The sequence below is a fragment of the Panthera tigris genome, chromosome C1 (genome assembly GCF_018350195.1).
Source record: "Panthera tigris isolate Pti1 chromosome C1, P.tigris_Pti1_mat1.1, whole genome shotgun sequence".
Classification (NCBI taxonomy): Eukaryota; Metazoa; Chordata; class Mammalia; order Carnivora; family Felidae; genus Panthera; species Panthera tigris.
This window is the reverse complement of record NC_056667.1, coordinates 31,823,222-31,850,465: the sequence shown is the minus strand read 5'-3', so window position 1 is coordinate 31,850,465 and position 27,244 is coordinate 31,823,222. Positions and strand designations below refer to the sequence as shown.

At 46.0% G+C, this 27,244-nt stretch overlaps 2 protein-coding genes and 1 long non-coding RNA gene across 3 annotated transcripts in view; 1 reads left to right on the top strand and 2 right to left on the bottom strand.

Moving 5' to 3' along the window:
• Nucleotides 1-372: 372 nt before the first annotated feature.
• Nucleotides 373-16,443, bottom strand: LOC122241272. Its single transcript, XR_006221316.1, has 2 exons — nt 16,033-16,443; nt 373-1,209 (listed from the first exon to the last, which is right to left on the bottom strand). It is a non-coding gene; the product is annotated as an uncharacterized LOC122241272 (long non-coding RNA).
• A 176-nt stretch (nt 16,444-16,619) lies between these two features.
• LOC122240764 (basic proline-rich protein-like) lies at nt 16,620-17,860 on the bottom strand. The gene is made up of 3 exons (XM_042993838.1): nt 17,698-17,860; nt 16,758-17,489; nt 16,620-16,711 (listed from the first exon to the last, which is right to left on the bottom strand). Exons 1-3 carry the CDS (start codon nt 17,858-17,860, stop codon nt 16,620-16,622), a joined length of 987 nt encoding a protein of 328 aa, XP_042849772.1.
• SCMH1 (Scm polycomb group protein homolog 1) overlaps nt 16,676-27,244 on the top strand; it is a 186,519-nt gene continuing 175,950 nt past the window's right edge. Inside the window, exon 1 of the mRNA XM_042996793.1 lies at nt 16,676-16,776. The gene's annotated coding sequence lies outside the window, so the exon portion shown is untranslated. The remainder of the gene's footprint in view (nt 16,777-27,244) is intronic.

The following is a 27,244-nucleotide window of genomic DNA, read 5'->3' as shown; positions in this document are numbered from 1 at the left end:
TGGGTGGCTCGGTCGGTTAAGCGTCCGACTTCGGCTCAGGTCATGATCTCACGGTCCGTGAGTTCGAGCCCCGCATCGGGCTCTGTGCTGACCGCTCAGAGCCTGGAGCCTGTTTCAGATTCTGTGTCTCCCTCTCTCTCTGATCCTCCCCTGTTCATGCTCTGTCTCTCTCTGTCTCAAAAATAAATAAACGTTAAAAAAAAAAAAAAAGAAAAGAAAAAGGGATGAGCAGAGCTGGGCCCACTCTGTCCCCGTCTCTGCGTGCCCTGGCAACCAGGCCCCCTACATCTGACTTTTCTCAACCCAGAGACCCCACAGTCAGGCCTAATAATTAGTCTAAGTAAAGCATAATCCATTAGAGATCACAAGCCCTTAGTGCATTCTCATTTTATTCGTGGGGAAACTGAGGCCCAGGGAAGTAAGTCCCCTCCCCTACCTGGGCTTCCTCTGGCGGTTGCCATAGGGACAATGCCACATGTCCCCTCCCAACTCAGTTTTCAGTGATATCCCTTTGGTAGCTTGACATCATCGATGGTATGAGTATTTACACCGTGGATATTGGAAAATGCTATAAATCAGGGTTTTTGTTTGTTTGTTTTTATTCCTTCTGAAGAGAGCCAGTTAAGACATTTACTAGCACACCACCGGCTTCCTCCTTTCTATAAGGAAAAGGAATCGTAAACATGAGTGGGGATCTGTTTGGGAACAGCTCCCGTCAGACTGCAGGCGAACTGAACCTCAGCCTGGCATGGCTGTGATTTTATCACTAACATCCATATGCTTTGTGATTTATTTGTGTCAGAACGATCTGAGGGTCTTGATGAAAATGCTTCCTGGGCACCACTGAATCAGGCGTTCTGGAGGCAGGGCTCCAGAATCTGCATTTCAACAGGTCTCCTCAGGTGACTTACTGGCTCCTGAGTTTGAGTACCACAGCTCCACATCCCCACTGCCATATCACATGATGCCTCAGACACAGAGGGCAGAGTTTACGCCCACAAAAATATGCAGTTCAGCCTCTGTACTTGAATGCTCACCATGTGCCAGCTGAGGGCGCGTGAAGACAGTCCCAGGTCTTCTTCCGGCTCCCCTGTCTCTGAGGCGATGTAGACAGCGCATGGGTGCATTGACACTGGAATCAGGCAGAATTCCAGCCATGTCACCTCCCAGAGACTTCCACGTAAGTTTGCTGGGAAGTTCCAGTAGAATCTATTAATACATAGAAAATGTACAGCTAATTGTTAATCATCCCAACGATTTGAAGCAGAAGAATTGAGTTATGGTCCTGGATATGGTCTCCACGAGATGTGTCATCTAAGGCAAGTCCCTTCACCTCTCTGATGTACAGCATCTTTCTTAGAGGTTTATAAGACTCAAAGGAAAAAACACTGGGAAAACGGACTCGTTTAAATAATGCTAGATACACATTTATTTCCTTAGCTCCCTCACCTTTGCAGGTGCGCTTGGGACTGTCTCCCTCACCAGCCTGTGAGCACCTCGGAGAGAGCCCTGGGCTCACCCATCTGTCTGTGTCCCACACATAATAAGTATTTCCCACAGGTCTGTGACTGAATATGAAGGTATGACCTACAGATTGATATAGACAGATAAAGCCTCTCGCACACAGATGCACATCGATACTGGTATGCAATTATTCATAGAGAGGTGACATGGAATTATAAACAGAGCACAGGGCTTGAGGTCAGGAGTTTCGAGTACTAGGGTGGGAAACTGTATCTACCACTGCATAATAAATTATCACAAATTTAGGGGCTTAAAACAATACATATTTACAATCTCACAGATCCTGTAGAGCAGGAATCCGACCGTAGCTTAGTTGAGCCCTCTACCTAGGGTCTCACAAATCTGCAGTCAAGGAGTTATCCAGGGCTGCCATTTCATCTGAGGCTCAACTGGGGAAGGATCTGTTTCCCCACTCACTCATTCATTAACAGAATTCAGTTCCCTGCAGCTGTAACACCGAGAGCTTCACCTTCTTGCTATCAGTCAAAGGCTGCCCTCAGCAACTGGACTTGCCTGCAGTTCCTTGCCACGTGGGCCTCCCAACACAGGCATCCCACAAGATGGCGGCTTGTTTCTTCAAAGCCAGCCGGGGACTTAGAAGAGAGAGACTCCAGTGAGATGGGTGCTACAGTTTTTAAGTCATGTAACCGTGTAGCCACTTGTAATAATGTATATTCCATCCATTCCATCACCTTTGCTATATTCTATCAGTTAGAAGCAAGTCCCAGACCCTGCCCACACTCAGGCGGGGGGAATTACACAAAGCCGTGAATGCCAGCAGGTCCCTCCGCCACAGGAATTCAGATGAACCTTATGAAGGATCTTCCTTGTAAAGCTGGCAGACAGTAGAAGTCTGAGAAACCTTCTAACCATTTCACTTTCCAAAGGAGAGAATGGAAGCCCAGAGAGACTGAGTCACTAATAAGTACACAGCAGAATCAGACTGGAATCTAGACTCCCCGACTTCCAATGTCCACTATACTGCTTCTCTCCCTGCTTATTGTCAGGACTTTGGGGCCAACAGACAAAAATTTATGATGCTTTGAAGATGTAGCTCAGTGGACATTGGAATGTCATGGAACACCCACAGAATAAATCCAAATTCTTAGCATGACATTCAAGATCTTTGGACTACCTGGCCCCACAAAGCTTTCTCATCTCACCTTTTACTATCCCCCCTGGTATGTTCCATCACAGAACTATTTGCAGCTTTTCTACCCAGAATGCCTTTCCCTTTCTATGCCTAGAAAACAAACAAACAAACAATGAATAAGTAAACCTAAAGTCCCAGCTCAAATGCCACCTTCTCTGTGAAACCCTCCTCAATTCTTGTAGGCAGAATTAACCACTCCCTCCAATCTGCTCTCTTAGGATTTTGTTCAGGCTCCTGTGCACCCCTTTGCATAGGTATGAAAGTTGTTTTGAGTTCTATTTTCTCCTGTGAAACTAGGATCGTAGAGAAGGGTGATTAGAAAGATGTGAAACAAATGTGGTTAAACGAATCTATCCTGCCAGCTGGCCTTGTCGAGAGACCACCACAGCCTGTCCTGCTGAAACACCACCAAGGCTAATGAGAGTATTTATTTCAAAGTAGATGTCTCCAGAAGCTCACTGCAAGTCAAGAAAAGGCTAGCTAGATCCCCACCCAATTACATTTTCCTCCGTAGTTCTCTTAGCCCTGTGCTCTGATGGGGAAAGCTTTACCGATTGATTGAACAGAATTGGGCAGAATTCAACAGTCGTACTTGATGTATACCAAAGGCTAGCCTATTGTAAGAGTTCAGGTTACAGAGACAAATAAGACAAGAAGAGGGCATGGAAAATCTAAAGCACATGGGCTTTAGAATCAAAAAAGTTTGATTCATCTCAGTTCTATGACCTGGAGCAAGTAATTTAACTTCTCTGACCTTAGTTTCCACAGCTAAACAGGGGATAACAATGTATACTTCCTAAGCAGTGCTGTGTGGATTACATGAAAGGATATATATGCCTGGCACATGGCCGGTGCAGTGCCCCTGACCCATCCACAGGGAATCACTAGCTACACGGCAATGCTTCTCATCGGCTATGATGAACGCTGATAGGAAGTGCTGGGAGAGCAGAGTGAATTGAGCGACTCATTCTACTGTGCAGAACAGGAGGGAGGGGCACCTGGGTGGCTCACTGGCTTAAGCTTCCCACTCTTGATTCCGGCTCAGGTCATGGTCTCACAGTTGGTGAGATTGAGCCTGTGTGGGGCTCTGTGCTGTCAGCACACAGCTCGCATGGGATTCTCCCTCTCCCTCTCTCTCTCTCTGCCCCTCCCAAGTCGTGCATGCTTTCTCTCTCTCTCAGAATAAATAAATAAACTTAAAAAAAAAAAAAAAAAGGAGGAAGAGGCTTCAAACAGGATGAACAGGAATGGCCAGGAGGACATTCCAGGCAAAAGGCATAGCAAGCACAGAAGCAGGCTGTCCTAATACCCAGTCTTGGTTTTGTCTGCTTCCAGATTAGGCAGCCTCTAGACCCTGAAGTTAACAGAGAGGTAAGACAGCATCTTCCTTCTGCGACAGATGACTGACATTTTTATTTCTTTGCCATACTGGGGAAAGTGCCTTCTCTCTCAACCAGAAATATGAGATAATCCAATTTGCAGCTAACTTAACGCTGAGAATTGAAATGCACTGAATTCTAAAGTTCTGATTCTAAGAAGAATGTCAAATGAGGCTCACTCCCAGTGCCTGCGATACAATTTTAAAATATATTTTACGGACTGTGATGCCATTAAATTGAGACGTATTAGAACCTGTGTGTGATCGAGTTGCTGTGGGAATGCTTAGAACCTTCTAACCTTTTACATCCATAATTGCATGACCTTAATCTCTTACACCCCCAGAATTGTAGAATGTTAGCTATGGAAGACCCCACCGAAGTTCGACCTCCACATCTTCCTGATGGAGAAACCCGGGCCAAGACATGGGGAATGAAACTGCCTCAGACCATACAGCAAAATCCTTAATTTCTGACACTGGAATGTGGGCCTCTCATCATTAAGCCCAGAGCTCTTTCTCCTGCACGATGGTTACCTACTCCAGAGGGGCTGTTAAAAGTTTAGGGTGGGTCTTTTCAACTTGTGTATTTCAGTATGTTTTGAAAAGGTTTCATTTCCTTTGGGTCCAATTGGCTGTTTTTAACAAGGTCGATACTAAAAAGGTTTTATCATACCTCAGGCTCTTGACCATATCCTTAGTACTTAGGTCCTGAAGGTGATAGAATCTTAAAGTAGAAAGGGATTTTAGTGGTTTATCTTATTGTCTCCCCTTCCACTAGAGAAATAGCCTTCTTGAGCACTTCCTGTAGGATGTTCAGTGCTCCCAAGGAAATTTATCCTGTTGTGTGGCCAGGACTCCATGTTTCAGCGAGAACTCTGTTTCTCTGTCTACTCTGCCCAGAAGAGAAAGAGAAGGAAGGAGAGGGTGCTTACTTACTGAGCACTGTTTGGGTACCAGGCACATGTATGGGGGGCTTAAATATATCACCTCATTTAGTTCTTAAAACGTCTCTGTAAAGTAGATGTGATCATCCCAATATATGAATGGGAAAAAAAAAAACACTCAGTGAGTTTAAATAATGTGCTCAAGTTCATCCACAGTAAGTGGAAGAGCCAAGCCCATATGTAACTCTTTGGAATGTCCCGTCTCCCCTGCCTTCTGTCTCTCTTCCATACAGCCTTTCAGCACGCCACACTACAACATCCTTTCATAATAAAAAAAAAACAACCCTGCTTAAATGCCTTTGATGGCTCTTCAATACCCACTCGAGGTAAATCGTCCGAGCTCTTTAGCTTAACATCCAAGGCCCTTGACGATCTGGCTCCAGCTGGACTTTGCAGGCTCGCTTCCCTCCACTCTGCCAGCACATCCGAGGTTTTCCTTGAGGATGCCTTTCTGCCTGCACATGTCGTGCTCGCTGCCTGCCTGCCCTTCCCTTCTTGCTCTGCCTAAAGCTCCACTCAGCTGTCCCCTCCCTGGTGAGGCCTTCCAGGCTCTCTGCAGCATTATTCTTCTTCGCTTTCCCCCAGCACGGCATACACACCCCTTTCACACCGTTCTGGTCCTGCAGGGGCGGGGACTGTATTTTACTTTGCTTTGCATTCTCTGCTCTTGACATGTGATGGTAAATACTACAGATATTCATGGAACCGAACTGAGGCTTAATCCTTTCCTGGATGTGAGTCCTTCAGTTACTTGATGACCTCTCTAAGGCCTGCCCATGCCATTTTTTTCCTAGTTATTTCTTCTCCAGGCCAAATATTTCCAGCTCCTCCAGCTGTTTCTTGTAAAGTCTGATTTCCAGATTCTTATCATAGCGGTCATTTGCTTCTGGGTGACAATGTCAACATCCCTGTTTTAAAATGTGATGCCTATGGGGCACCTGGGTAGTTCAGTCGGTTAAGCATCTGACTTCAGCTCAGGTCATGATCTCACAGTATGTGGTTCCACCCCTGCATGGGGCTCTGTGCTGACAGCTCAGAGCCTGGAGCCTGCTTCAGGTTCTGTGTCCCCTCTCTCTCTGCTCCTCATGTTCTGTCTCTCTGTCTCTCAAGAATGAATAAACATTAAAAAAAAAATTTTTTTTTAAATGTGATGCCTAGGACAAAACTTAGAAGCCTGGATGAAGTCTGGTTACAGCAGAACAAGGTAAGAGGATTCCACCCTCTGATTTAGATGTAACATTTCTTTAACCATTACTGTGTGCCAGGAACCTCTCCCTAGTTTATTTTCTTGCACTCCTGCAATGATGTGACAAGGTGAGTGCTATTTTTCCTGTCTTATAGATGAGGATACCAGCCATCTGGTAAGGTACTTTGAAAGCACATTAACTTAAAGTCACAAGCCCAGAGCACAAAGTGAGCTTGTGGCCAACTGATACCTTTAGCTCATTTTTATGTCTACTGTGGGCAAGTTTTTTGTTTTTGTTTTTTCTAGTTGTAACCAGCTAGTAACAGGCTTAAGAGCAACTGAGGACAGAAAGAACCAGTACCTCTAGAAGGCTGTGGAATCACAGCACAGAGAAAAGACAGGTTGGATTAATGACCAACTTCCTAACAATAACAGCCTTTATCTAGGAGCTCAGACAGAGCCTGGAATTTCTCAGCCACGTAACTTCCTGGAACCATTTTTATTTGGTATTTTACGGAAGGGAAAAGAGAAGAAGTGTCTTACTAAACAGTGAGATTTGGGTTCAGCACTCCTCTGCAAAGCCCTGAGACCACCAGAATCTGAGCGGCCAGTCTGGTTGGGGCCCTGTGAGTTACAGAGGAGGCAGTAAGGAGGCTGGTCTACGGCCTGGGCCTGTGAGGACCCCACTGCATACATCATTCCATAAATGTCTACTGAGAATTCCTGTGTTCCAGGTATGGTGAGGGGCTGGGCATGAAATGAAGAATGCAGAGTCAGTTCCAACCTTCTGGAGCTTATCATCAGGGAAGACAGGCACAGAAGCAGATGTGCACACGAGGTGGTAAGTATAACGAGGAAAGGATGTGCCCAGGCCACAAGGGGAGCACAAGGAGGGACACTTAACCTGTCCTGGGTGAGGGTGGAAGACAAGGGATCAGGGAAACTGTGGCTTAACTGATGAGCAGGAGTTAACCTGGTGAGGCAGGAGGAGGAGTCAGAAGAAGTTCCAGGCGTGAGCAGAGGCAGATGCATAAAGTTCCCATAAAGTGGAAAAAATTACAAGTAGTTTCGTGTTTAATTACACTTCAAGAGGCTGGGGAGTATCCGGGATTATTAGGTGTGTGTTGTGTGTTAGGCACTGCAATAAAACACTCACATACCAAACACATTATTTCAGATCATTAACTCACTGTGTGACCTTGAGTGAGTGAATGCCCTTCTCTGGGCCTCACTAGTAAAATGAAGACTAGATGAATTCCAAGGTGCCATCTCATCTCGGGTCTGGCATGACCTGAGGGGCAGGCATTCTAATCTATGGTCTGTCTGCCACGTTTACAGAAACGCTGGTCAGGTTAATGGAGCACCATGGCCCGGCTTTCCCAAGCTACAGGCAGCGTATTCAGCAGGAAGTAAATTCTGTTCGTCTTGAAAATGTTTACCAAGCATCTAATGTGTGCAGGATTCAGAAAAGACAAAGATTAAACTTGCTGTCTGGCAGGGTGGGCTACGATAAATGCCATTGGCAAGGGTCAGATGGTGAGCTGTAGGGAGCTCAGGGTTGGGAGAGATCAGAGCCAGCTTGGCTTCCTGGAGGAGAAGGCATTTGTGATGGGCCCAGGGTGCACAGATTGTCAGGGAAGAGGCTGAGCAGAGGCATTCCAGGCAAGGGAAGCAGCAAGAGCCCGACAAGCCAATCAACAACAGTACTTCCGCATCCCCCACCAACTGCCCCACTCCCCCCTGCACGTCCTCTGCTCACCCCACCCTACCCACTCTCAGGATTCTTAACTGACAGTTGAGACTCTCCAGAACAAAGCCTCCTTCTCTCTGTCCAGCTCACTGACCCATGTTGCTCCTACGTAAACCTCTGCTCCAGCCACACAAAGCTACCTGCCATTTCTTAAATGCTCCCTCAGTTTTCTGTCCCTATCTCACTCTGCATTTCCAGACAAAGCCCCCTTCCCCAATATTCTCTCCTCTGCCTCTCACTTTCCTACCCATCATTCAAGGTCCACCTAGAATAGCACCTCCTCTATAAATCTGCAAGTCTATAAATCTACAAAGCCTCCCTGAATCTCTTCCAAACACTGCAACATTTTGACTGCATTTCCCTCCTGGCACTGAGCCCTTCCTGCCTTGTACTGTAATAATACCTTTCCTTGTGAACCGTAAGCTCTGTGAGGGGAATGCCATGCCATGTGGGTGTCTCTCCCAAGGGTCTTGCACAGGGGCACTCAGTGACAGACCGGATGGGCAGCTCCCGGGCACACGCACAGGCCGTGAGCAAAGTGGTCAGAGGGAGAGGTTAAACAAACCTGCGCTTTGACCAGCATTTAAGGGGACCCGGAGTTCTGTCACCATTGGCTATCCAGCCGGCATCATTGCCCTAGACTTAGGTGAGGCATGGAGCTCGCCAACAGCCCCCGCAGCTCGCTCTGTCATCCGGTCCTCGTAATTGCTTCCAGGACGTTCAGGGCTCCTGGTGAGTCTGATCAGAAAATTTCCAACCATTCTTCTGATGCTAAACTTAGTATGCAGATGAAATCTGTGTAAAGTGCCCATTTAATGATCTTAGGCGGCCTCGAAGCCGAAAAGGAGTCACAAAGGGCCAACAACCAAAAGAAGGTGTGAAAGGGAAAACATCCACATCAAGAAGGAGACGAAGAGTCTGACGCATCTCAGTGCCCCCCACCCCAGCCCACCCCCACTTTCTTTAAGCACCAGAAGCCATCTCTTCCCTTTCCTTCACCAACTCTCCCTTGGGGCCGCTGTCCCCCCAACAGTGAAAATAAAATGTCAGACTGTGAAAGTAGACAACTATTCCCTTGATTGTCAGTCCTGAAACAAGCATTCTTTCCTGCGGTCCCTTATGGAGGGCTCTGCCAGGTTCATTCCTTAATGTAATATATAAAACAGCAGGCTTGGGGTTTGCTAGCATTCCTTCTTAAAAAAAAAAAATTTTTTTTTTTTTTTGCCGATTTTCTTCCCTCTCTGTTACCACTGCACTTTTGGCCTTCTGCCCCTGTGAGACCCTTTCCAAGGGTGTCCTCACAGCCCAAACCCACTGTCCATCTGCCTCTTGGTTTGAAAACTCCTTACATCTCCTTTTTAGAAATTCCAACTTGAAACAATGAAACCTGTGATGCGCTGTGCCCTGGGGCACTGAGTGGAATAAAAGGGAAGTGTTCCCCTAAGGTACCACAATGTGATATACTTCATACAGAGATATTCAGCAAGTGCCAGCACAGAGGAGGCAGCAATGAACTCTTCCTGGAAAGTGTCAGAGAAGTTTTGACCTGGAGATAAATAGAAGCAGGAATCCAAGAGATGATAGATGCCCTTTTTTTTTTTTTATTTTCTTGGCAAACATGCAGGGAGAGCTCCCTCCTAAGAAGTCTTGTCTGGGACATTGGAGCCACAGGTGTGAGTAAGGTTCCTAATCCCAAGAAACTTTCAGCCTAGAAAAGGAATTTCGAAATGTACTCTAATGACGGCAAGACCACCACATATCATGCCATGGAGTTACAGAACAAACCGTCAGCGGAGTTCACAGAGACTGTTTAAGAGAACGTTTCTCCCTGGATGGAACACACAGAATTCTAAGATGGCCCCCCAAGACTCCCAGCCCCTGGTCCATGCATCCTGCATAATCAGAGACAGTGCATCTGATAAATTTTACTCCTGAGGTTAGGTTTATGTAATGTGGCACGGTTGCCCTCGAGTAGGGAGGCTACCTGGGCTGGCCTGACCTAATGACAAGTTTTGTAAAAGCTCAGAGTTTTCTCTGTTGGAAGAATCAGAGAGATTGAAAGAGTGAGCAGGATTCAATGTGAAAGAGATTCTCTGTTGATGAGACGGAAGGGGGGCCATGTGGCAAGGACCTGAAAACAGTCCCCAGTTGACAGCCAGCAAGGCAATGGGGACCTCAGTCCTACAACCATAGAGAAAGGAATTCTGTCAAGGAGCTGAAGGAGCTTGTGGAACACACTTCCTTAGTCAAGCCTCCACATAACAAGGTAACCGGCCAACGCTTTGACTTTAGCCATCCGGTACTCTGAGCAGAGAACCCGGCCACACCACTCCACTCCAGGCTTCAGACCCACAGAACTGTGAGCTAATCAATGGTGGTGTTTTAAACTAAGTTTGTGGTAATGTGTTATGAAGCAATAGGCACTTTCAGCACTGTCCTCTTGTTGGCTGTTTACATCCCAGCTTCCCAAACTGTGGGCTCCTTGGATTCAGGCCATTATCTAATTATCCTTGTAAACTTAGGCTACTGATAAGACGGGTACTCCCTAAAATTCCATCAAATGAATGTTTAAAGGAGACTCCGGGATGCAGATCAGGATCTGAATACACTCTGTGCATTCCCTCCTCCCAGAGATGGGGAGACTGATCCCAAGCCCAATGCTCAGACAAGCGGGACCCGGAAAGTTACCATGTTTTAAGTAATACCCACACCCTTCTCCGCAGGGCTCTTGGGATTTATATTTCACCAAAGATCTCAGCTATAGGTGAAAGCCAAATATATTTCAAGTCCTTGAACCTCATCTATTCATTTCCTGTGAAACATTGTTTTTAATATGAGATAAAAAAATAACACAATGAACACTTGTATACCCTCCACCTAGCTAGCAAATAGTCAAAACTCCCTGCTTACTCTCCCTGATGGCTTTCCCAGCCCCAGGCCCCTAGAGATCACCACTCCCTGGAATTTGTTACTGTTTCCACAGTTGTCTTTATATTCTCCTACATGTGTATGTGTGTCCCTCAACAAAATTGATGATGTTTTGCTTATTTTTAAACTTTATATAAATGGCAACATACTGCTTATCCTTTTTTTGTTATGCTATTTCTAAGCTGTTTTCATGTTATTACATGTAGCTCTAGATCGGGGGTTGGCAAATTTTTCTATGAATGGCCAGAGAGTCAATATTTTAGGCTTTGCAGGCCATAAGCCCACTGTAGCACAAAAGCAGCCCATAGATAACCTGACTGGGTTCCAACGGACTTTTATTTTCATATAAGTTGCATGTGTCATGAAAATATTAGTCTTCTTTTGATTTTTTTTCAACCATTTGAAAATGTAAAAATCATTCTTACTTTCTGGGTCATACACAAAGAGAAGATCAGGCCAGATTTGGCCTAAGGACCCATTGTTTGTCAATCTTGCTTTAGATCATTCATTTTTTTTTTTTTTTTAAGTTTACTCACTTATTTTTTGAGAGAGAGTGAAAGAGAGTGCTCATGAATGCACATAATGGAGGGGCAGACAGAGAATCCCAAGCAGGCTCCACACTGTCAGCACAGAGCCTGACATGGGCCTCAATCTCACGAACTGTGAGATCATGACCTGAGCCGAAATCAACAGTCAGATGTTCAACCGACTGAGCCACCCAGGTGCCCCTAGATCATTCATTCTTATTGCTATAGAATATTCTGTTGATTTTATACCCATTAAAAAAATTACCAAATATTTACCAGGCTCAAGAAATATAGTAAGCACTGTTTTAGATCAGACATTGGTCCTGCTCCTAAGAAATTTACCGTGTAAGTAGGCAAGATAAGACTTGTTAACTGATGATGAGGTAGAAAGTGAGAAAGACCCTAACAGATGTTTGAATAGCCTGCCACGAGGGCCAACAGGAATGGAAGCAGGAGAGCTCATTTCATATACGACCAGTGGTTGAGAAAATGGGCTCTAGAGACAGGCGACCTGGGTTCCCATCCTGACTCCACAATTTCCTAGCTGTGTGACCTTGGACAAGTTTCCTTACCTTTCTGTGCCTCAGTTTTCTCACTTGGGAGACGCAAATTATAGTCATGTTTACTGCGTAGGTTAGGAAAATTAAATTGTCACAAGAATTAAGACAGTACGTGTAAAGCATGTGGAAAAGTGCCTGATTCATAGTAAGCATTACATAAATGTTATTTTTTTATTATTCAAGCTGGAAGATCATGGAAGGTTTTGTGGAGGCTGTATTAAATCAGAGTCTTAAAAGATGGGTAGAATAAGGACATAGAGAAATGGAGAGGGAGGCATTTTAGAAGACAGGGCAGTACATGGAAAAGCCCAGAATAGCAAAGGACAAGTGTAGAAAACTACAAGTGAACCATATAAAGGAGAATGGAGACAAATGAATTTAGAAAGGAAAGTTGTGGCCAGATGATGGAGAGTCTTGATTTCAAGGTTAAAGCATTGGACTTGTCCTGTAGGTACTGAGGACTTATTAAGTTTTAGGATCTGGGGACTGACATGATGCTTCCTGTTCCTGGCAGCTGCAGGAGACAAGTTTGACAGAAGAGTCAGAATTACATTACAATTCAGGTTGCCTGGGTGGCTCAGTCTGGTGGGCATCCGACTTTGGCTCAGGTCATGATCTCATGGTTCATGAGTTCAAGCCCTGCGTTGGTCTCTGTGCTGACAGCTCAGAGCCTGGAGCCTGTTTCAGATTCTGTGTGTCCCTCTCTCTCTGCCTCTCCCCCGCTCATGCTCCGTTTCTCTCAAAAATAAACAAACATTAAACAAAATAATAAATTAAAAAAATAAGAATTACGTTACCACTCCAACAGTCCAGAGAATGAGGCCTCGACTAGGGAAGGTAAGGGTACTTTGGAAATGGATTGGATATGGAGGACAGGGAGGCATTTTAAAAAGTATTACCATGATGGGGCACCTGGGTGGCTCAGTCGGTTGAGCGCCTGTCTCTTTATTTTGGCTCAGGTCGTGATCCCAGGGTCTTGGGATCAAGCCCCATGTCGGGCTCTGTGCTGAGAGTGTGGAGCCTGCGTGGGATTCTCTCTCTCTCTCTTGGGATTCTCTCTCTCACCCTCTGCCCCTCCCCTTCTCACATGTATGCTCTCCCTCTCAAAAAAATTTTTTTTGAACTAAAAAAGAAAAAGCACTACCATGGCTTTAAGACTGGGTAACTGGGAGGATGGCCATGCCATTGCCTGAAACAGGGGACACAGATAGAAAGAAAAGGTTCAGGATGGAGAGTCATGATTTTGGTTTGTAACCCACGAAGTTTAAGGACCCCGTATGGAATTGACTAAAGGAACTGGGGCTGAGAACAAAAAGTGTTGGGGAGAGGGCTGACGATCTAGACTAAAAGCTTTGGGTTAATCCTTCCAACAACTTGACGTGATTGGTACGTGATTATCCCCCCTTCTATTCTAGAGAGGAAGAGACTGAAACCAGAGAAGTTAAGGCTAACCCCACAGTTCATAATCAACCACCCCACTCTACTGCCACTGCAGCTGGCTTCTCAGGGCTTCACCCTGGGACAGTCCCCCAGGGCCTTACTCAGAGACTATCTGATGCAATTCCAGGAAGCCTGGACTATCTACCTTCCTGACTTTAGCAAATTAGAAGCAGGTATGAAGGGGATGGACATAATGACAGCAAGAAAAGTGGCAGCTAAAAACCAGAAACTTTAAGAAACCATCTTGAGAATCCGGAAAGCATAGTATTCTGGGGCCATTTGTTAAGGCCCTTCACTCTTCAAAGAGTCCTTCACTCTTCAATAGTCCAAGAGGATTTCTAAATAATAAAGCCTGATACTGCTACCAATTCATGTTCATAATGAATCACGAAAATAATTTTTTTCTGTATACTTAGGATGGCTAAGAGGTTTCTAATACACCTTTAGAAGATTTTCATCTGGTATGGATACTTTTTCTTTTTGCTTTTTCTTTTCTTTTGAGAGGGAGAGAGAGAGAACACGACTGGGGAAGAGGGGCAGAAGGAGAGAGAGAGAGAGAGAGAGAGAGAGAGAGAGAGAGAGAGAGAGAGAGAGAGAGAGAGAGAAAATTCTGAGCAGGATTTACACTCAGCGTGGAGCCTGATGCCGGGCTCGTGACCCAGGATCATGACCCCAGCCAAAATCAAGAGTCTGACACTCAACTGACTGAGCCACCCAGGTGCCCCACTTTCCTTTTCTAATGTTAAAGGAACAGACTTTCAGCACTCTGGGGGAACTTCTCTTCAAAAGCAGCTTTGCCGACAGCAGAGGTTTTGAGGTTTTGATTCGATTGTTTCTCCTCTCACTGTCTAAAGAACTCCACAAATATGTGAAGGATACCCTTTAGAGGACCCTCTGCCAGGATCCCCAGGCCTACTCAGTCTGTCATAGCAACTCCTTCCCTTCCTCTCATCTTCCTCCCTGACTTGCTTCGCAGAAAATAGGCAATAAGAGGTAACAGCGTGCTGGGGTCAGAAGGAGCAGTAGCATCCACAGCAAACGTGAGCAAAATCCTCGGGACACAGGGCCCAGTGGAAATAAAGGAATAAAACACTTGCCGTCAGATGGTGAGGCGATACCAAATTAGGAATAAAAAGACCAGAGCCATCTGTGTCCCAGCGCTGCTGCTTAGCTGCCCTGCACTCTCCTGTTATTATCCCTCGGCCTGGAATGCCAGTGCCTTGTGAACATACCCCTCAAGGCCTGGCTTGGGTCTTGAGAGCTCCTTCTGAACCACAAATCTGATTAAGTTACTCCCCTCTTTAACACTTTAATAACTTCTCAGTGCCTGTACCAAGGGTATTTGTGAACCTTGTGGTCTCAAGGTTCCCCTTTCCACTCTGAAAAATTATTGAGGACCTCTAAGGGGCTTTTTTATGTGCAGTTTGTTGCTTCTGTCAATATTTACCATGTCAGAAATTAAAACTGAGAAATTTCTAAATCTGTATTAATTCATTTAAAAATTACAATAATCAACCCATTATGCTAACATAAACACATTTTTTAAAAGTGTTTATTTCTTTTTGAGAGAGAGAGAGAGAGAGAGAGAGAGAGACAGAGCGTGAGCAGGGGAGGGGCAGAGAGAGAGAGACACAGAATCCGAAGCAGGCTCCAGGTTCTGAGCTGTCAGCACAGAGCCCGATGTGGGGCTTAAACTCAAACCATGAGATCATGACCTGAGCCGAAGTCAGAGGCTTAACCGACTGAGCCACCCAGGCACCCCATCATAAACACATTTTTAATGAAAATTATCTATATTTTCCACACACACACACACAAAAATATTAATGAGAAGAGTAGCATCTTACATTCGTGCAAATCTCTTTAATGCCTGGCTTAAAAGAAGACATCTGGATCCTAAAGTCTGTTTCTGCATTTAAGCTGTTGCAATATCATATGTCCTATATTTTATGGAATACTTCGCTGTACACTCGTGAGAGAATGCAAACTACATTTAGCATTACTCTGGAAGTAATTGGGAGCTCACGGACCCGGGAAAGGATCTGAGGGACACCCAGGGGTGCCAGGACCAGATGATGAAAACCACTGGCCTACAAGGTAAATTCTAAGGTCGACATACAAGGACATCCAATGTCATTCTAGATCGACAAGACCTCGTCCCAGGTTCTGGCTTCCTCTACCTGTCTAGCTTCAGCGGCATCATCACCATTCCCGCGTGTCTCCCCCACACTCCTGTCACACCACTCACACCAGCCAGTCATACGGTGTCATGTCTTTATGCCTTTGCATACAACCTTCTCTCCGCCCGAAATTAGCTTTCCCCTTGCAGGCTCTTTCAAAAGCCAACTTGGATGTGTCGCGCCTCCTGTGACCCACCAGGAACAGAGCTGACCACTCCCTGCAGGCAGAGCACAGGCTTCGGTCAATGTCCACGACTGAGTCATTCACTGGCTGGGTGACCTTGGACAAGGGGTTTCACCTCACTCTAGGTATTATCCGGGCTGGATGCGGCTGTTAACCCAGAGGGGTGTAGCAGAGGGCTAGTGGGCACTGAAAGAATGACCTGGCTCAATGCGGGCTTGTTGAATGGGTGAGCCATGAGGGGACCGTGGGAGCTTATACTTAACTGAGCATCTACTTACCAGGTCCCTGCACTGTCCCGTGGGCTTTACAAGCATGAACCTCACGCCAGCCCCTTGGATGAGAGATGAGAACCCTGGGGGAGAGGAGCGAGGTCACTCGCTCAAGGTCATCCATCACACAGCTGGTCAGCAGCAGGGCGGGGACTCGAGCCCCGGGGTGCCTCCTCTGCGCCAGAGGCGGCGCCCTGCGTCAGCAGGGCCTCGGGAACGAGACCTGGCGGCTCTTGGGCCCACCGTGTCGCCCACGGGCGCCTGCGCCGCCTCGGAGCGGGTGACCGGCGGCGGAAGGACTCGAACCCGAGCACGCAGCCTTCGCCGGGCCTCAGTTTACCCGTCCGGGAGATGCGGCGCGGAGAGACGGGCGCGGCGCGGGAGGGCGGGAGGCGGCTGGGACTAGCGGGGCCGGGCCGCTCGGTGGCGCCCTCCCCGCGCAGCCCCGCCCCGCCCCCCGCGCGCGGGCCCAACGGCCGCGGCGCGCGCCACCCCGCGACGGGAGGGGAGGGGCGGAAGCGGGGGGCGGGGCCGGGGAGCCGCCGCCGCCGCCGCCGCCGCCGCCGCCGCCGTCGTCGCCGCAGCCGCCGCTGCGGTCAAGCCCCCCGCCGCCAGCCCGCCGGCCCGCCCGCCCGCCGCCCTCCGGAGCCGCCCCCGCCCGCCCCCTTCGCGCGTCGGCTCGGGCTCCCTGCGCAGCGGAAACATGGCGGCGGGAAGGGAGTGAGCCGCCCCGCGCCGCCGCTGCGCCCGCAGGTAAGCGCCTCGGCCGCCGCCTCCGCTCCCCGGGCCAGTCCGCGCGCCCTCAGGGGCCTGGGCCGGCGGGGGCCGCCCCCGGCGAGGAGGCGGCGGCGGGACCTGCCCGGCCGCCGCCCCCGCCCCTCGGGGCCCGCCGGCCGGCCGGCCGGCTGCTGGCTGTCGGGCCGGGGGGCCTGTCTGCGGTCCGAGCACGGCCGCGGCCCTTCGCGGCCGTGTCAGCCCGGCCCCCGCGGCCCCGGCGGCCCGCTGCGCCTGGGCGGCCGGCCGGGCGGGGCCCGGTGACCGGCCGCGGGCCTGGCGCCGTAGGACGGGGACACGTCTGGAGGATCCGAGCGGCGGCCGCTCTGTCCGGGCCGGCGGGGTCGCGGGGGGTGGGGCGGGGGTGCTGTCAGTGCGCGGCGGGTCAGAGGCTCCGCTCGGCCGCGAGAGCGGGGGGATGCCTGGGGGTCGGGGCCGGCTCGGACCCTGGGCGGCGGGCGTGCGCGGGCCCGAGCTGTCAGCCGCGGCGCTCGGGCTGGCTCCGGCGGGGCGGCCGGAGCTGCGCCGGGACCGCTCACGTGGGCCGCCGGAAGCGGGCGGGGAAAGCCGGCTTCGAACCTCGGAGCCGCGGGGCACCGCGGAGGGCCGGCGGCCGGGCGGGCTGGGACGCCGGCCCCGGGACGGGCGCGAGGGGTTTCCGGGGGACGGGTGGACCCCGGAACACCTCCAGGCTGGAAGGGAATTTAAAAGTCTTCTAGGGCTCCTTTCTCCCGTCGCATGCCGAAGTCCCTTTGAAAATCCCTAAATCCACCCTGATCATTTGGCCACCTCCTCCAGTGATGGCAAACCCCGTTTCTCCCCATTCCGTTCCTGGACGGCTTTGCTTTTGAGAATTTTTTTTTTTTTTTTTTTTTTTTTTTGGTTGAAAGAAATCGCTGCCTCCCATTCTTCCTCGTTCTTCTCCCTTATGGGCAGCTGTTGAGTGATCAGAAGGTAGTAGTCCTTCCTCGGAGGCTCGTCTTCTCGTCGCTTGTTTTAGTTCCTTCAGTTGTTTCTGGTCCACTGAGGTTTTCTGATCCCTTCTCTGAAAGAGCTGGCCCATATCCTTTTTAAAGGAGAGAGCTTCTTAGTATGAGGAGACAAAACCTGTTAAGTTTCTCCAAGAAGATGCCTTGGCTTCAAGGATTGATCTGCTTAAATAAAAAGTATTACCTTCCTCATTTCTGTGCTGCGTTTTGAACTTAAAAAAAAAAACAAACCCAAAACAGTCCAGTACTGTGTTCAAACGACCTAAAAGAGATCCTATTTTGTGAAAACGTTTACATTTCCTCTCATTAAAAAAAAAATCTATAAACACTTTATCAGCTGAGTTGATATATATCAAAGTGTGGCAATGCACTATGCAAAGAGGAAAGCTTATTATTTCTACTCTGAAAAAGGATTGAGACCTAATTTGGGGCTAGACTGCAATTTAATATTTAGTTGGAGAGGGAAATGCTTATTACATTGAACTCTTTGCTCTGTGTCTAACTGCCGGAAGGCCCAAAATTACTATGAAAAAGAATATTTTTTGTTGTTCACTTACCAGCATTATTTTTTTTGCCAGCTTTTTCATCGCTTAGCCTTGGTATGTGGGGGTTAAGTTTTTCAAAAGTGCCTGTTACCAATGTCCTAAATAACCCAAAGCAACCCTGCAGGTTAGAAACTTTTCAAGTCCAGCAGAGGTACCATGGCCTTGTGGATAAAATGCCAAGCTCTTGTATCTGGGACCCTGTTCCAATTCTAACCAAAGTTTCACTGTTTTTAGAACATAGACAGGCACGTACCGGCAGTCAGAATTGGTTATCTTTGTTCTTATGTCTTTATTTTTTAAATTGGTCAGTGGTTTTGAAGTTTGTAGCACACTTGTCAAGTTTTGACTTCTGGTTTCTTTGTGCACATGCTATTTCCCTTTTATGTAAGTTGGGTAAAAATTTGTATAGGGCTGTTCTTTGTAGAACTGTACAGGCTCAGGAACGGCTTTGGTCCCTTCCCTTCAAAGAACGTGAAGTTAATGGTAGGGAATACTGAAAACTCTGAGAAGGAACTGGTGTGAATATCCCACTGCAAATTTAAACTCAAGTTCCAAACTTTAAGCCTGTGTATCTACTATGTATCAGGCACTTTGGTATGCACTGTTACAAAGACGAATAAGATACATTTTCAGTTCCTGTGGGGCTGGTAAATTAGATGCCCAAACAGGTCAGAATAAAAGGTGAGAGGGTTGGATGATGTTGTGGCTGCCCCAAGGTGGGCGTGTGACTAGGGGAATGGTGGTGACACTAACCGAGACAGGAAACAATGGATAAGTTTGGTTTCGGACTTGAAGATTTTTCAGTAGCTTGAGTTAAATCAAATGAACAAACGTGGTAGAAGTGAACTAGAAAACAGGGAGGTTGTGGTCAGAAAGTGGAATATTGGTGTTAACTTGTCTGATGTGGGACTCCTCTGGGTGACAGCTAGGTCTCTGTGGGTATCTGAGGTACACTAGAGGTGAAGGTCAGCGAAGCGGAGTATGACGGGAGCTGCGAGGCTATTGTATTGAATGGGTCATCTGTGTCGAGAGTGAAGTGATTTAGGATGCTGGGGTGTGAGGAGGAGAGGATGTGACCCAGGTGCAGGGAATAGAGGGGATTAATCGGGAGGGTGGCAGATGACAGATGAGGAGGAGGGGTAGAAAGTGATGTAGCCAGATGGTGGACACCTCCAAGGAGGAGGAGGTTTTAAACAGAGAGTGCAAAAGTAGTGGTTTTTTACTTTTCCTTCTTGGGAGCAGGGTTCTGAACTCTCCAGCTTTATTCAGGACTCGTATTCTTTTTGTTCTGAAGAGTTTGTTCTTAGTCTTGGGAAGTAGGAGGGCAAGTACCGTATATCAGATCTTTTCTGCTGATGCTTAATGACAGAGAGCAATAGAGGAGGGTTCCCCGCTGGTGATTAGCAGGCGGAGAGGAGACAGATAAAGCATGAGGCTGCACCCATGCTTTCTGGGAAGAGCCTACATTCTGAGTTAGAAAGACCAGGGTCCAAATCTAGGCTCCGTCACTTGCTAACCTTAGGACTGTAAGCAAATTGTCTGGCCTCTGTGACTTTCAGTGTCCTTACCTGTAAACAAATACATTCCTACTTCATAGGGTGTCACAAAGATTACATGGAATTATGTGTATAAAATCACTAGAAAAGCAATTGGTGGTGCTTCCTAGATGCAAAGGAATCGTTAGTTCTCTTTCAGCTACCTTTAAGGGACTTAAGCCCTGCATGCTGACCTTTTTTCAGGTTTACCTAAATTATGAGGCAATATGTACTCTAAGAGAAAGCCAAGGGATACAGGAGTTCAGAGGAGAGAACCGTCATTTCTCAAAATTTGGAAACAAGGTTAGGCTTCACATTCAAAATAAATTTCATCTGGGCCTTGGTGAACAGATTTCAATAGATTAAATAATTTAGGTGGAGATACAAAGAGGGGAAAGTGTAAGGTATGTTTGTTAAAAATTGATAGTTGCTGGGCTGAAGCCTTTTTTTTTTTTTGGTGCAAGACTGTAGTTCTCTTCTTGCCTCAGCCATGGAAGCCCATACAGAAACAGGGGCCAGAAACTCAAAGTTGTCTGGAATACTGAGCCCCCCACATGGAGTGCAGCTGTTCTGGATGGACTTCATAGGAATGACAAATAAACTTTTGTTAAACCACCAAAATAAAAAAAAAAAAATAGTTGCCACAGGTTTGAGTATTGTGTAAGTCAGAAGTGAGCCATATGGCTGGAGAGATGGCCTGGGGCCATAGTATTAAAGACCTGGAACTATGGGGGGGGTGGGGGGCACCTGGGTGTCTCAGTCAGTTAAGCATCGGACTCTTGGTTTTGGCTCAGGTCATGATCTCACTGTTGGTGGATTCGAGCTGTGTCCAGCTCTGCTGACAGAGCAGAGTCTGCTTGGGATTCTCTCTCTCCCTCTCTCTCTGCCCCTCCCCTGCTCACTCTCTGTCTCTCTCTCAAAATAGATAAATAAATAAACTTAAAAATTTTTAATGAAAAAAAAAAAAAAAGACCTGGAACTATGGAGTTTGGACTTGATTCCAGGTAGACTAGGGAGCCATAGATTGTACATGCTCTCTCCCCACCTCAGTTTCCTGTCTATAAAATTTGTAGTTTCAGAAACTTTGGATTTTTGTTTGAAGTAAACCAAGTAAGAAATTCCACATTTGGAAACAAGTTCCTACATAGGCCAGTTTTAGTTATAGATTTATAGTTGTCGTTTAATCTCTGCAATAGCCTTGTTTGGTAGATAGGCTTAGTGGAGTTAAGAAACATAGGTGATTCTTATAGAAAGTGACTAGGGATGCTCCGATTTTAAGTTTTGTCTTTTCTATACTAAATGTCACCAGTTATTAATTATACAATCCTGGGCTCGTCACTTTACCTCTCTGGTCCTCAGTTCCCTCATTTTTGTTAGGTGTAGGTTTAACTAAGATAGTAAGTGTAAATAAAGCACTTTGCATAATGTCAGTTGTGTAACCGTCCCTCCGATGTTGTCCCTCCCCTCACACCGTTGCCAAGGCCTTAGTGCTAACTCCCTAGCCAGCAGGAACTGCTAGAGCTAATTATTTTGATAACCTTATGGCCACATAAAGCAGCTAGTCTTATCATCTGTTATCTTTGTCCTGCCTTCTCCAGTCACTGTCTTCCAAACTGCTTTTCCTGTGCTGACTCAGCTTCCTCCTCCTGTCTCCCAACCCTGCTTGTTTGTTCCCTCATACCTTTCCATAGGCTCTCTGAAACCCCTGTTTCCTACCCTGCTAACCATTTTACTAGATTTGTGTGTGTGTCATGGAGAGCACCTATAGTTGCCTGCTCTGTAGTTCTTTTGAATGGGTGCAGCGCATTCTCCCACGCCCTGTGCACAACGAGGAAGATAAGGATGTTTGTAGTTTTCTGTGCACCACTGTTTTGTCCACCTTCTTGAAATCGGTGTGCTGTGTGGTACAAGGGCTACTCTTGTCTTCTTGTGTATAGAGCTTCTCCATCATTTAGGACCTGACATGTACGGTCTTCCTTTCCACCTCAATTTCCGTCCTCACCCTGAGTAACTGCAGTTTTCACACAGATGATTGTTTCCCCGAACAATTACGCCTTCAACTCAAGCGATCATCCTTTTAGCTTATCAACTCCCATAGTCACACCATGGACCTTGTTATCACCCCGAGATGGCCCGCCTCTGCAATTATAAACGAAGACTTGCAGCTTTATTCAAAATGTCTCCGACTTGACCTTCGACAGCTCTGTTGTTTGATCTCTTTGAAGCCTGCCTTCACGTCCTTCCCTATCCGGGAAGGATGATTAATTTTCTTAGTCTACCATTTATTCGGTTTGCTTTCTTGCCGTGCTCCTCCATTCCCTTGCTCTGCTGTTCTTCTGCCCTTGTCTGGGCAAAATCTCGAACCTCGTTGGATCAGACCTCTCTTTTGGCAGTCGTAGCCCAGAGGCCTGCTGGAGATCACACGCTTCTCTGCAGATTGCTGCCGTTGTGCCTTGAGTACCTAGTCATTTCTTTGCCCTAGTCTTCATGAGGTCTTATGTCACATGTTTCTCAAAATCATATCTGTATTTTCTTGCTTCCTCCTCTTTCTCAAGACTAAATCTCTGACTCTTGTCAACCTCTTTCTCTCTTCTGACTCCTTTTCTTTTATTTAAATCTGCTTAGAAATCTCCCATCTTGAAGTAAATCTTGTAAATAAAATCTTAAATGCATGTCTCCCTCCAGGCACCACCTAGTCTCCTACCTATCTCCTTTACTCGAACTTGTTGAGTTGTATACATTTAATACGTAAACTTTCTCACTCTTACCTCTTCGTTGCATTCTGGTTTTAGTCTCCATCACTGAATAAGCTTCAGTTTCCTTATCTGAAGATGAGGCTAATGGTAGCTATTAAGTACTATAATACGTGAAGATTTTTGTGATTTTAGGTGAGGTAATCTATATGAAAGAGCCCTGCACAGTGACTAGCACATTGTAGCAATGCTATATATGTTACATTCATGTGTTCCTTTTGTTATTATTGCTACTTATTTAATCTTCAAAAGACTCATGAGGGGATAAGCCTCCTTATTTTGCAATAAAGGAAACAGATTTAAAGTTTTAGAAATTTGCCCAGATCTTACAGAGTCTCTGAACTGCTCTGAGCGGGGTCACCAGCCTTGTCCTTATTGGTAACAACAGGGGGAGGCAGGCAATTTTAAGGCCTCAGCAGCAGCATTTCACATTTATGATTATCCCCTCTTCTCAAAACTTTCTTTTCCCCCTTTGGCTGCGGTGCCTGTCAGCGTGTTAGTTCCTCCTTGGCCACTTTACCCCAAGTGTTTTTTGGATGAGAACCTCCCTCCTCTTGCCTGTCTTTGGTCCTAAGCCTTCTTCTGTACATTCCCTTAGCAATCTCAGCCACTCACTTGGCTTACGGTAATGACTGTTAGCTCATGACTCAAATTTCTATCTGTAGTCAAGATAATCTCCACTGAGTGTTAGAGCTGTGTACTTAGCTCCCTGTAGTCAGCTTCACAAACAGCTATGTATCATATCTGCTTTAAAGTCAATATGACCCATCACCATAGGTCCTAGCGTGCTGTGTGAAAACCTTCTGAAATTGAAACGGACCTAATAAAAGTTGTCTTGAGTTTTGTTTTGTTTTGTTTTGTTTGAGAGAGAGAGAGCATGCATGCACAAGAGTGATCCTGGGAGGGCAGAGAAAGAGGGAGAGAGAGAATCTTAGGCAGGGCTCAATCTCACCACTGTGAGATCATGACCTGAGCCGAAATCAGGAGTCGGATGCTTAACTGACTGAGCCACCCAGGCTCCCCAAGAGATATTTCTTAAAATAAAGTCAGCGTGTCCCAAATTGAACCTAACATCCTTGCCACTTTTCCTGCCCCTCCTTCTTCATTTAAGAAAACTTGTTTTCCTCACGAGTGATTCTGGTTTAGAGAAATTTCTGTTTATTCAGTAAATAGTTATTGTTGATCACTTAGAGATATTTAAGGCATAGTTGTTTCTCTCAGGGAGCTCACTGTTTATGAGGGGAAGGTAAGACACGTACTTAACTAATTCGTATACATAACTCTAAAAACTCCAGAAATTCAGAGGTGGAACGAGAGGTCACTGACTTCTGGGGTGGTCTTGTAAAATCTCCAGGTTCATTGCTTAAGGAAAGCTCGACATAGGTGATTTGAGAGTAGAGGCTGAGGGTGCCCGGGGGGTTCAGTTAAGAGAGTAGTAGAGGCTGAGATGGAAAGGATGAGAATCTGGGAACAGAATTGCTTTTGGAAAGCTAAAAGTGAAAATTTTGTCCTTTCTCTTAAACCCTTGGAATATTACACACTTCATTAAAACCAAAATTCTTGTAGGATGGTTTTAATTGCTCTTTGACAAAAAGTGTCATAGGCTCAGTTAGCAGCAGTTTGTTGGAGCATTGTATTGAACATATACTCTGTTAGACACTTGGAAGATAGAGCTTAATAGGAAATATTCAGTGCTGTGTAGGCATTTGTAGCCTGCTAGTGAAGACACTAGTGATAATTATATCACAGTGTAGTAAGTGCTATAGCAGTGGTAGGTGCAGTATGGTGGGATTGCTATATATTGCTAAGGGCCGAATTCTGTCTCTTGCCTGCCCTCAAAATTGGTGTGTTGAAGTCCTAACCTCCAGTATTTCAGAATATTTCAGTATCTCCCATTTGGAGATAGGGCCTTTAAAGAGGTAATTAAGCTAGAATGAGGTCGTATGGATGGGCCCTCATCCAATATGACTTGTGTCATAGTATAAGAAGAGGTTAGGACACATACAACGGAAAGACCGTATGAAGAGAGGGAGAAAACAGCCATCTATATAAGCCTAGGCGAGAGGCCTCGGAAGAAATCAACCCTGTTGACACCTTGATCTTGAACTTCTAGCCTGTGTAACTGTGAGGAAATACATTTCTGTTGTTTCAGCCACCCAGTCTGTGGTTGGTCTTTGTTATGGCAGCCCAGCAAACAAATACAATAACCATTCCAGAGGACTTTGTATCTAGTTCTGCCTCAGAGTTTCAGGGATGATGTAAATGACACTGGGGCGATGGGAAGGTGAGAAGGAATACATAATTATAGTTGGGTATTATTGAAGGATGCCACATACATTTTCTTATTTAATTTGAAACATCCTACCCATGAGGTAGGATGCCAGGTCATTATACACTCCATGACTGATAAGGAACTGAGGTGCGGGTGGAATAAATGATGTACCCGCTATCAAACGGCTAATAAATGTCAGAACAACAACTCGGAACCAGGTCTTCTTACTCCACATTTTGTGCTTTGTCCAGAATGATTCATTCCCTCCTGTGACCTCCTTTTTAAGACCCTGTGCTGTCTGAACTTCCTGCTGTTTCTGTTGCAAGTAATCATGTATTAATTTCTGTATATTTTGAAACATATAAAGGCTTCTGTCTTATTTTTTTCCTCTGATTTGTTGTAAATGTTACAGTTGTTAGCTTTTAAAATGAAAGCATATGCATATTGTATATTCATTTTAATTGCTATGTCTATTGCTCATTGGCATATTATAGCATATTTCCAAGTGTTTTGTTATTTATTATAATTGCTTTACACATGCTTATGTAGACTTTCCTCAGGGGCATTCAAACATGATGGAAATAAAGGCTATTTTTGTTATTATGTCTTGTAAAGTATAATAGAAAACATGAGAGCCAGTATACTTGTTCTTGGAGATATTTAACAAGAGAGCAGACAACCATTTGTCTTAGATGATTTAGAATATTAGACTCCCAACCTTGATTTTTTTGGTGTTCTGTCTTATCTCCACAGTTACTTCAAGAGACTGCCAGAAACTCTTCAAACCAGATTAAATTTTTTAAAAAATAAATGAATTTTTTGGGCACCTGGGTGACTCAGTCACTTAAGCGTTTGACTTGGGCTCAGGTCATGATCTCACAGTTCGGGAGTTCAAGCCCTACGTTGGGCTCTGTGCTGACAGCTCAGAGCCTGGAGCCTGCCTCAGATTCTGTGTCTCCCTCTTTCTCTGCCTCTCCCCTGCTCAAGCACGCGCGCGCTCTCTCTCTCTCTCTCTCTCTCTCTCTCTCAAAAATAAATAAATATTAAAAAATAAAAATAAGTGAATTTTAAAGGTGAATTTGGCAGTATAAAAGTTTATAAAGACTAATAGGCATAGAGAGTCATAATTCCAAATGAAGGGAATGCAGGAGTTTAAAAATGTCTAATTTCTTTATGTGTATTTGTTCAGTTTTTCATTCATTCATTCAACAAATATTTAATTATGTCTACTAACTGCCAGACAGTGTGCTGTGTGCAGTGACAAAAAAGAATGCCATAATTTTTAAAATGCAAAGACAAGCCACAGAGTTAAAGAATATATATGTGGTACATGTATCGGCCAAATACCACAATCTGTAATAATAAAGGATTCCTACAAATAGATTAGAAAAAGACAAATTCATAGAAAAATGACAAGGCATAAATGAGGCAACCTAAATATTTATTACCCATTGACCAGTAATTAAAGGCAAATTAAAGCTCTAATGAGATGTCTTTTCATACCTATTAGATTGGCAAAAATGAAGAAGTCTGGTAATACCAAATATTGTCAGGATGTGGAGTTAAGGGAACTCTTGGACACTCTTGATGGGAATAGAAATTGTACAATCATGGTAAAGAATAATTTGTCAGTGTCTAGTAAAACTAAAGTACATACAACCTGTAGTCCAACAATTCTGCTCCTAGGTCAGTACCCTTTAGAAACTCTCCAATGTATGCATGAAGAGATACACAAAAATATTCATGCAAGGGGCACCTGGGTGGCTCAGTCAGCTGGGCCTCCGACTTTGGCCCAGGTCACGATCTCACGTTTTGTGAGTTTGAGCCCCATGTACGGCTTTGTGCTGACAGCATGGAGCCTGCTTTGAATTCTGTCTCCTTCTCTCTGTGTCCCTCCCCCACTCATGTGCACACGTGCGCACCTGTGCTCATTCTTTGAAAAGTAAACATTTAGAAAAATCTTTTAAAAAATTAATGCGTGGGGCGCCTGGGTGGAGCAGTCGGTTAAGCGTCCGACTTCAGCCAGGTCACGATCTCGCGGTCCGTGAGTTCGAGCCCCGCGTCGGGCTCTGGGCTGATGGCTCGGAGCCTGGAGCCTGTTTCCGATTCTGTGTCTCCCTCTCTCTCTGCCCCTCCCCCGTTCATGCTCTGTCTGTCTCTCTCTATCCCAAAAATAAATAAAAAACGTTGAAAAAAAATTAATGCGTTATTATAGCAAAAATTTCAAACTACTCCAAATGTCTATCAATAAAAGAATGAAAATATTACAGTACATTTATCTAATGGAATTCTATACAATAATGAACGTGGACTAGAACTATCTAGTAACTTGAGTGAATCTGAAAAATAAAAG

Excerpts from the sequence above, each read along its gene's own strand:
- LOC122240764 (XM_042993838.1), bottom strand. The coding sequence starts at position 17,860 with ATGGGCCAGCTCTTTCAGAGAAGGGATCAGAAAACCTCAGTGGACCAG. Across the intron at positions 17,490-17,697 it reads AGAACGAGGAAGAATGGGAG|CCTGGAGGTGTTCCGGGGTC; the intron begins GCAGCGATTTCT and ends ATTCCCTTCCAG. Across the intron at positions 16,712-16,757 it reads CCTGCGGGCGCAGCGGCGGC|GGAGCCCGAGCCGACGCGCG; the intron begins GCGGGGCGGCTC and ends TCCGCTGCGCAG.